The 10,374-nt window shown below is 41.0% G+C and overlaps 2 protein-coding genes across 6 annotated transcripts in view; both read left to right on the top strand.

Annotated features, from left to right (window-relative positions):
• The first annotated feature begins 48 nt into the window (after positions 1-48).
• yeats4 (YEATS domain containing 4) lies at positions 49-3,466 on the top strand. Of its 4 annotated transcripts, none has more exons than XM_020055972.2 (8): positions 49-132; positions 588-627; positions 1,068-1,187; positions 1,427-1,493; positions 1,664-1,758; positions 1,907-1,996; positions 2,329-2,416; positions 2,685-2,854. In XM_020055972.2, exons 2-8 carry the CDS (start codon positions 589-591, stop codon positions 2,852-2,854), a joined length of 669 nt encoding a protein of 222 aa, XP_019911531.1. In that variant the 5' UTR covers positions 49-132; position 588.
• A 4,873-nt stretch (positions 3,467-8,339) lies between these two features.
• Positions 8,340-10,374, top strand: part of frs2a (fibroblast growth factor receptor substrate 2a) — a 36,702-nt gene continuing 34,667 nt past the window's right edge. For both annotated transcript variants that reach the window (XM_010892015.3, XM_010892016.4), the window contains exon 1: positions 8,340-8,925. The gene's annotated coding sequence lies outside the window, so the exon portion shown is untranslated. The remainder of the gene's footprint in view (positions 8,926-10,374) is intronic.

The following is a 10,374-nucleotide window of genomic DNA, read 5'->3' as shown; positions in this document are numbered from 1 at the left end:
TTCTGAGGGTTGGCTCAATTCCATCAAACCTGCATTGTCGTATTTATGCCATAGGTTTTCTTCCAATGGTCAGATTAACGCAGACCTGTCTTCGGTGGTTTAATAACGTACAGGACAACCCCGCATTAGCAGGTATGCTTTCATTTCATGCATGAGGTAAATATTGTAGCTTTATTATTGCACTGGTGGGTTTGAGTTAATTCCAGCCTCTGCGAATCAATTGGTGAGCATTGCATGTGAGGGGAAGGGTTATTCTCAGAGCCCAAAGCCATGGCTTGGTAACATTTACATTCAATAATATAGCCCTGCCTTATGTTTTTCAGTAGCTACACGGTTTTTTGTGTGAAAAGTCAGAAAGCGGAACCTCTTGCCGAGAGGACATTTCTTATTGTCGGACTATAGAAAATGTAACGTGCTTCCGGTGCTTGTTTGGCTGGCAATTTGAAACGTTTACACTGTAAAACCGTTTTGTTATATTATATTTAATGGCAATCATAATACATTACACATTTCAATTAAGTATTGCAAGAGTTATATTGTGATATAAGACTTTAAAATCCCTTTCTATTCTGTGCTATGTTTAAAAGGATGGCTGAATTTGGACCAGATTCCGGAGGGAGAGTGAAGGTAAGTTACGGACTTAAATAATATTGGAGTACACTACAGTACCTATAATAATATGATTGCTTAAAAGAAAATTGGTTAAGATTGTTTAATGTGTTTGTCATTAAGAAATGGAAAGCCAGGCAGAAATGGCCCAGGAATATTTCACCCTGTAAGATATAGTTAGTGTAGTCATTTAGCACGGTGTCAGTGAATTAGCAATTAACGTCCCATTTAAGTTCTTTGTTGAAAGACTAATCGATAGAGTTTTAACTTGTCATCTAGTGGATTTGAACCAGCGACCTTTCAACTGCAGGCTTAGCGCAAGCAGGATTTTCGGCCTTACAATTTTAAACTTCTCCGCTATCTGTTACGCAACCCAATTCATCGTATTCGCTCATTCTAGCTATCACCACTCTGGTTTACTGTATGTTTCAAAAACCGTTTGTCTGTAACCCATATAGGGTGTGACGATCGTGAAACCCATCGTGTTCGGCAATGTTGCTCGGTATTTTGGGAAGAAAAGGGAGGAGGATGGACACACTCACCAGTGGTCTGTTTATGTGAAACCCTACAGAAACGAGGTAAAGGCACAGATTGCTACGTATGAGGCCTGTTTGTTTAAAAAATAATAAAAAATCGAATTCAAGTAAGTAGCCAGCTAGCTCACTAGCTTCAATAAAACATTTTAATATTTTAAATGTATATAAAAGTATTATTTATTTGTGGTTTATATTCCAGATTAAAACCCTTCTGAAGTTTCAAGTAGACTATTATTCTTAATTCCTAAAGTTGAGTTTTCATATGATCCATTGTCTTCCAGGATATGTCTGCATATGTTAAGAAGATACAGTTCAAACTTCATGAGAGTTATGCGAATCCACTTAGAGGTAGGCTGCCTGTCATAGATCCAGTGGCATTAATCATGTATTCCCTCAACAGTGTAATCTGGAGTTTCCATATGCAGTGAGGTCTTAATTGATTATATGTAAATAATCTTTGTTATGGTAAGCCTATGGCAGTATAGAGTTGGAGAAGAGCAGTGGTTTCTGTGTTTTAGTTGTGACCAAGCCTCCGTACGAGATCACAGAGACAGGGTGGGGAGAGTTTGAGATCATCATCAAGATCTTCTTCATTGACCCCAATGAGAGACCGGTAAGTGGGGTGACCGGGCAGCCTTCCTTTTGGGTGGCCCGTCCACAGCTAGCTCTGTCTCTGGAAATGAAAGTTTCTCAGGTTTTCCCTTGAAATGCCTAGACACTGTTTATTATGTGATACTTTAATGATACTTGACTGTCTACAGGTGACTCTTTATCATCTGCTGAAGCTCTTCCAGTCAGATTCAAGTGCCATGCCCAAGAAGACAGTTGTTTCCGAGTTCTATGATGAAATGGTAAGCTATGTGTTTGTTATTAAAACAGGAAGCCAAATATGGTCATAATAAGTGAAGAAATGTGCCAGGTATAGGACCATCTCCCTGTTCCATTTCCACTAGATTCTATAAGCACAAATTCAGAATCTATAAGGATAAACATATTAATCTCATAACAAAGTCAGATTACCAAAATTCAAAACTTGAAATACCTTGTTGTTTTTCATTTAAGGTTAATAGCATGGTTGGGGTAAGGTTTCGAATGTCATTTCAAGAACACATTATAGAAACGAACAGAGTTAATCAGCTCATGGCAATAGAAGCTGGTGACGATGGTCCTTCTCCTCCCTCAGATCTTCCAGGACCCCACAGCAATGATGCAGCAGTTACTGACCACTTCCAGGCAACTGACTCTGGGGGCCTACAAGCACGAAACAGAGTGTGAGTACCAGACATCTTTTTGGATCCCCAGCTAATGATTTTTAGTTATTTTCATAGTTCTCTAATTCTCTTGTGGGTAGCTTATGGGATCTGACCAAGTTATGGGACATTTTACTTCTGGGTTTCTGGAGATGTATGTGATCTTATAGGATTTGGGCTTTCATTGACATCAGTTAGACCAATTGATCGTGACGTTTTAGTCCGTCGTTGATCATAGGTATTTGCTCGTAAATGTTTCCACCTGGACCCTTACTTCCTGTTTCCGTAGTTGCTGAGTTGGAACTGAGGACGCGTGAGAAGCTGGAAGCGGCAAAGAAGAAGACAAGTCAGGAAATCACAGACCTGAAGGACAGGCTGAAGGCCAGTCGAGAAACCATCAACTTCCTGAAAGGGGAGATACGCAAGCTGGAGGACGAGGACCAGATCAAAGACCACTGAGACAGAGACGTGCAATGCAGACCTGGGTTCAAATAGTATTTGAAACATTTCAGCCACTTGGGCTGTTGACCCAAACCTGCCCGGCTCTTGTGTGACTTCTCTATTGGTCCGTTAACTTGGTCCAAAGCGTAATCGTGAGCAGATATTGTATTACATAGAATTTGTAGTGATCGTGTCGGAACCACGCCTGGCACTGCTGTGACCCAAACCTGAAATCGCTACATTTGGTACTGTGCTGCTTTTGTCAATAGTGAGCCTTTGGGATGACGTTAGAATTGGGCTGGTTGTGTAAATAAGTTTGGTCAGTAACTCTGACACATTGTGTATGTATACAAAACAACTGGGGATTTTCACTCTCAATTCACAGATTTACCACTGTGTATTGTGTGTATTTCACAGTGTGAAGTTTTGCAAACAGATCTATGTGATATGTGAATAGGTTTTGTGTTGCTGTTATTTTTAGTGACATTTTTGTAATTATATGTAACACTTTTTGATTTAATTGATTGATCCGCTTTTCCTTCTGGAGTCTATTTGGGGTGATTTGCACTGACTTTTTTTTGTCAAATTTATATATCTGAACAATATTAAGAAAACTGGTGCCTGAACATACCCCTGTCAACTGTCTATTAATACACATGTCAAATCATTTTGGGCTGAGTTGAGATAAACTGACTTATGTGGATATAAGCTAAAACATTGGAGAGGGGGGGGGTACTGAGGTCAAGAGAAGACATTAATTTAAAAAAACATCAGGTGAATTTTGGAGATTCTAAGATCACTTGATCATGACTTGACAATAATTTTTTTTCATCAAGATCCCAATACAACAATTGATAAGTGTGAACTTAACATTAGGTTGACCGTTTGGTTGAGGTGACAGAGCTTGTGCGGAATGCATTTTTTTTTTGTTGATCAGGGATTAACCCAAGGCGGAAATTGTTGGCTTCCAAATGAGTGTAATTTGAGGAGGCTGGCCAATATAGGTCCATACAGGACCACACATTTAGAGTTCCAAGGCATCCAGGTCCCAAAACCGCTGTCCATCCCTAAACCATCACTGTAGCACTATGGCACTGACTTGTCCATGGAACATGCTGAACTCACGCAATGGTGGAAGCAGCAGTGGGTCAGTCCGAGGCCACGTCTTTCTGGAGCACTGTAGACGTTATTTTGCTCAACAGTTACAATGGTAGCGGATGAAAGTAATTATCTGTAGCCATTTTTAGTCCAAGCCTTAGAAGAAAGCTTATGTAGCTGTAAAACGCATTTTACATAAACAAAAAGCAATCCATTTAAAATAGGTTTAAACCATACAATAGGTTTAATCCTGTTTAGTTCTGTGATCTCAACAAAACTTTTGTTACAGTGGGGACAACAAGTATTTGATACACTGCCGATTTTGCAGGTTTTCCCACTTAAAAAAGCATGTAGAAGTAATTAATTTTAATTTTATTGCATGACATAAGTATTTGATACATCAGAAAAGCAGAACTTAATATTTGGTACAGAAACCTTTGTTTGCAATTACAGAGATCATACGTTTCCTGTAGTTCTTGAACGGGTTTGCACACACTGCAGCAGGGATTTTGGCCCTCTCCTCCATACAGACCTCCAGATAATTCAGGGCTCAGGTCTGGAGACTGGCTAGGCCACTCCAGGACCTTGAGATGCTTCTTACGGAGTCACACCTTAGTGTGTTTCGGGTCGTTGTCATGCTGGAAGACCCAGCCACGACACATCTTCAATGCTCTTACTGAGGGAAGGAGGTTGTTGGCCAAGATCTCGCGATACATGGCCCCAACCATCCTCCACTCAATACGGTGCAGTCGTCCTGTCCCCTTTGCAGAAAAGCATCCCCAAAGAATGATGCTTCCACCACCATGCTTCACGGTTGGGATGGTGTTGTTGGAGTTGTACTCATCCTTCTTCTTCCTCCAAACACGGCGAATGGAGTTTAGACCAAAAAGCTCTATTTTTGTCTAATCAGACCACATGACCTTCTCCCATTCCTCCTCTGGATCATCCAGATGGTCATTGGCAAACTTCAGATGGGCCTGGACATGTGCTGGCTTGAGCAGGGGGACCTTGCGTGCGCTGCAGGATTTTAATCCATGACAGCGTAGTGTGGTACTAATGGTTTTCTTTGAGACTGTGGTCCCAGCTCTCTTCAGGTCATTGACCAGATCCTGCTGTGTAGTTCTGGGCTGACCCCACGAGGTGAGATCTTGCATGGAGCCCCAGACCGAGGGAGATTGACCGTCATCATGAACTTCTTCCATTTTCTAATAATTGCGCCAACAGTTGTTGCCTTCTCACCAAGTAGCCCTGTCCTGTAGCCCATCCCAGCCTTGTGCAGGTCTACAATTTTATCCCTAATGTCCTTACACAGCTCTCTGGTCTTGGCCATTGTGGAGAGGTTGATTAAGTGTGTGGACTGGTGTCTTTTATACAGGTAACAAGTTCAAACAGGTGCAGTTAATACAGGTAATGAGCAGGAGGGCTTCTTAAAGAAAAACTGACATGTCTGTGAGAGACGGATCTCTTACTGGTTGGTAGGTGATCAAATACTTATGTCATGCAATAAAAAGCGAATTATTTAAAAATCATACAAAATGTTTTAGATTCCGTCTCTCACAGTTGAAGAGTACCTATGATAAAAATGACAGACCTCTACATGCTTTGTAAGTAGGAAAACCTGAAAAATCGGCAATGTATCAAATACTTGTTCTCCATAATGTATGTCATGACCACTAGAAAGTTCTCATTATCTTGAAATAACAAGGGTATCTTTTGAGTTTATATACTCTCTAGGCTTCAGTAAAGAAGTGCTATGAAATCTCATGTCCCTTCACAACAAGGGAAGGCTGATTTATTATATCGAAAGACAATGAGCAAAACATTTGCTCTGGGGGCTTTTCCCGTCCACAAAACATAGCTAGCTAGCAGCACTAAAAGCTTCATATATTACACATTTATTATATTCATGTTCAGGGATTTGTCTTGCTTCATTTGACAAGAAAGTCGAGAAAACTAGAGAGTTTTTGCTGCCCATTTACACTGTAGACACCAGTTTAGACTACTGTACCATCCACTGCCTCTATCATTATATAAATGTGCATTTTATTCTCAAAAGTTATTGTATATTTAAAGAAATTGTCAATAATTGCAGTAGTATATTACCTCCCATGGAGTATCACAATCTTGCGTGTAGTAAATGGTGCAGCGGGCTTGTTAGACGAATCTCTTTAATCTCCAGATACTTCAACTAAATTGACCAAATTACGTGAGATTTTGGTTTGGGATTAACTAAGATTAGGCTCTTTGAAACACAAAATAACAGAGCTAGTTAGAGGGAGGTGTTGGTTACCAGCCTGATTTCGGTGCTTTCAGCCTTCCCACACACATGAATCACTTCCAAAATAGGTCTCTCTCTCTCTCTCCAACAGCCTGTATCTTGCACTTATTATGTGTACAGGCTGATAAATGTAATATTACATGATGCAGAAGTATAAACCAGTTGCTTTGCATTCTGACTGGCTGATAGTTGTGTTATATGAAACCATATACCATGGGGATGACATCACAGGTTTTTTTAATTTTTTTTACTGCTCTTATTGCATTGGTATTTGGTTTATAAGAGCAATTAGGCATCTCAGGGGTTTGGTATATTTCCACAGCTAAGACCTGTGTCCAGGCATTCCACGATGTGTTGGACCACAGAGCAGGTCTCCTCTGACGACCAGAGGAAGAGTATGCTTTAGTAGTGACCCGGGTGAGGATATCTACCAGAGGATACTGTTGAATTAGCAGATGTTAAGAAGTGAGAGGTGGCATTTACCTAAAAGGGACTGGTACATTAGTTGGTAGCGGTGGGTCTGGTGCTGTGTACAGTGTGTAGCAACACACAGTTTACCAGGGTGTCACAATTAGTCAGTTGGGTGCCCAAACACATGCCTGCAGAAAAACCTACCTAGATACTATGAGGCGGATCATTCATGTTGTGAGGCTTGTTTGCTTCTTCTAGTCCTGGGTCTTTTGTTAAGGTAACCTAAAAAGTACCAGGACATTATTGCCCAAAACCTTGCTTGCCAGTGCCAGGAGGAATGGCGCTTCATTAAAGGAGAAATAGATGTTCCAACATCTTTCCGTTGGCTCTGTATTTCAGTCAGAAAATGTTTGACCTGAGGCAGACCACTAGACCGGGGTCAGCATGCACTAATGATGCAAACACACCTGCCTAATAAGAGTCCGCTGTGGAGCCAATTGTCTAAATACTTTTGGCTAACCTTACCTAGAGGGACCATATGTACAAAATGTGCTGTAATTTATAAATGGTTGAACTGATTTGGACTAGAATCCCTTCAGATTAAAACATAACCTTTGCTGTCCCTTCTTATCTGGTGGTGCCAGTTGTCTAGGCCTAGAGCACGGTAAAACCGTAGAGGAATACAAACGTGGATTTTCAGTTGATCACCACATTTATCACTGCAGAATACAGTACAGTCATCTAAACGTGGGGTGATCAATAAACTTTTAAGAGCTATATAGTGTAGCCATTCACAACCTTGCTTTAATGTGGTGCAGCTGTAAGCCGACGTTGTTGGTAAAAATGTTCACACAATTTAGCAAACAGTCTAATGCGACTAACAGAGAGACAATAGCCAAATTGGCAAAAGGGTATTTTTGACAGTGACCGAAGAATGTACCCGAACACTTGGATTTCAAATGACACAACGACGAGGGTACACGTACAATCTGTCACATTTGTTCATTAACCTGACCTTACTCTGGAAATATGATAGATGTAACCTGCCATTGAGGTGAAATTGTTAAAAGAAAAACCCAAACCATATTCTTAAACAGAATATTTATTTCTTGAAAAACGTAACGCCTGTATGATCACCATTAATATATATGTAATTGTAGTTGTTTTACTCTGTGTCTACATGGTAGTTGTACCTCCATTATTCCAAATCTATTTTTTATTTTATTTTAGGCATTCGTGTTTTCGTGGATAGTTACAGGGAAAAACAGGAATGTGTTTGCTGAATGAGTAGCGGTTTGTATTCGAAACGCCGCAGCAGCCAGGTAAAAATGTGCAATTGCACTTGGCGATTTCTGACAATTAAATACCTATGCCTACACAGTAATTTGGGGAATTTGCCAACATTTCAGTGCTCTCTATATGCCTACACACTGTAAATTTTGGTACTCGCCGTTATACCAGTGGTATCACACGCAGATTCCAGGCATAAAAATAATTTAATGCAGGCATAGAGGCCCGGATCCTACAAAGATCAGACATTAAATAAATAGACGCTGCGCCCTGGAAGGAATGCTTGTTTATATTCCAGCACTTTACACTGGCATGTAGCCTACCCACTTGCAACGTAGTCTATACTCTATGGACCCTTTCCCAATTTGGTGCCGTACTGGAAATCCCTTTTACCCAATGTTGGAACTTACCCTACTGCTCATAAGGAGAAGAAACTAACACAGCTTTCAAAGCATACATTAACTGAATTACACGCGTATAGATTTTAACGCTTTTGCAAGAAACAAACCATCAAAAGAATCTCTATCAACGACCCGACCCGGATGCAGTCTGGTCTCATTGGAGTGCTTTGGGACAGCGAGAGCGAAGCCCTGCGCGCGGAGGGGAGCAGCCTGCCTGCTGGAGGAGAGCGGTGCGAGCGAGCGGGTTTGGCAAAGCAAGGGCAACAACGTTAGTAGCTAGGCTACGCCTAGTTGTTAGTTATTTAGCATAGCCGGATATTTAAACGTAAACCTCTCAAACGACAACAATGCCGACGCGAACGATGGAGATACCGTGTCGGGTATAACGAGAGTTGGTGTGATTGGGCACGTTCGTTAAGTTCTTTTTTTTTTTGCCGCACTGAGAACGACTGTCGGACAGAGCGGAGGTGAGAGTGGGGAAACAAACTTTGATACGGGTTACTGCTGGTTGAATACAAGGGATTAAAAAAAAAATATTCACCTACACACGCACTGGATTCGTGGCATTATTTCGCTACAAAATACAACACTTCCTACGAAGCTTTTCCTCTGTAAGTATTTTTTAAGTGCTTGCTTTTTTCTGTATTTCTAGACATATGCCTATGGTTTCTGGTTTGTTATCCCTGTTCTGATTAGTTGTCGAACTAGACCAGAGCATCATCAAAATGTATAGCTTGTTATCAAATGGGCCTTTTTAAGGAAAAGAGATCAAGCATTCTTGATTATAATGGCTTATTTTGCTGGACACAATTTTCTGTTAGTTTAGACAGTCACGTTAGCAACTCCAGACCACACGATATAGACCAAAAAAATATTCCGCGCAGTTGATTTAACGGTGGACATCGAGTAGGTGTTTACAATCAGATTGCCAGTTAAACGAAACCAGACATTGAATTCTATTTTAATTAATCCTCCCAATGTATTGCATAGGGATCTTGTTTCTTTTAGTCAGCTTCATGACACGTGCTGTCAAACATACACAGCGCTAAACAACACAAATAACATAAAAGCAGTCTGAATGTCAGTTGAAATCAAACACCAATTTTGTTGATTTGAAGTGTGACCCTGCGCTAGTTAACTGTCTTCATACTAGTGAAAGTCATGTTTTCCTTTCCACGATGTGCTTACATTAGTTTACTCTAATGTGTGAATGCTACAGTGTCTTTGAGAGCAATTAAAGCATCGGGTGGCTAGGTCCACAGTTAAAACTGCATCCAGTCCATGCGTTTTGGCTGGACTGATTCCTGTAAATGTACGGAAACTAAGACGCGAGTTAACCCGTGCTAATCTACCTATGTACCCCTCGTGTCAAGTTAAAGTAGCAAATGCCTGGTTCACTTTCCCACCCACCTAATCTGTACAGCCCAACCACTCCATTACCTGTCATTCAAACCTTCAGTTTACAAGGAAGCCTTTAGAATGCGGCGGGATGGGTGACAATTAATCACTTCATTTAACTGAAGCTTCAGTAAGAACTGAAATCTTTAGTTTTTGCATTCCTGTCTGTGTGCTGTCACACTATGACAGCGATCACAGCCACGGGTCTGGTTATCAAATCTGAAACCACTGGTTTTCATGGCTTTTTTTTTTTTTTTTAAAACGAATTCCCTCAACGCTCCCTTCCGCGAATCAGGCTTGACCTGCTGGCACGTCGTTACCGACCGTGTGACGTTTTGGGAGGGAAAAGTCGTACAGCCAGATGGTTTAAAGTAACACACCACCCACCACGAACACATTCCCATCCAAATATGGGATTTGTCGGCTGGCGAATCGTCATATTATAATTGTGTCATTCAGTGTGGTGTTACTTATCAATCAGAACAGTCGTGATGTTTCAAAGCCACTGAGGGCTTATTTACATTACGATACATCTTCCCGAGACTTATCTAAGAAGACCATACATTATTTTGCTGTGTCAACTGGCCGAATTCAAAACAACGAGATGTTACCTTCCTAGGGTAGGCTCACATTTTAGATGGAGACCCCCAGGTGTTTGCTGG

The sequence above is a fragment of the Esox lucius genome, chromosome 18, assembly GCF_011004845.1.
Source record: "Esox lucius isolate fEsoLuc1 chromosome 18, fEsoLuc1.pri, whole genome shotgun sequence".
NCBI classification, from domain to species: domain Eukaryota; kingdom Metazoa; phylum Chordata; class Actinopteri; order Esociformes; family Esocidae; genus Esox; species Esox lucius.
Note: the sequence above shows the minus strand (reverse complement) of the source record. Positions and strands in the feature narration are given on the sequence as shown.

Bases quoted from the DNA above. Each gene is read 5' to 3' on its own strand.
- yeats4 (XM_010892017.4), top strand. From the start codon at position 577: ATGTTTAAAAGGATGGCTGAATTTGGACCAGATTCCGGAGGGAGAGTG. The intron at 1,494-1,663 runs GTAGGCTGCCTG...TCTGTGTTTTAG, and splicing joins TTATGCGAATCCACTTAGAG to TTGTGACCAAGCCTCCGTAC. The intron at 1,759-1,906 runs GTAAGTGGGGTG...GACTGTCTACAG, and splicing joins TTGACCCCAATGAGAGACCG to GTGACTCTTTATCATCTGCT.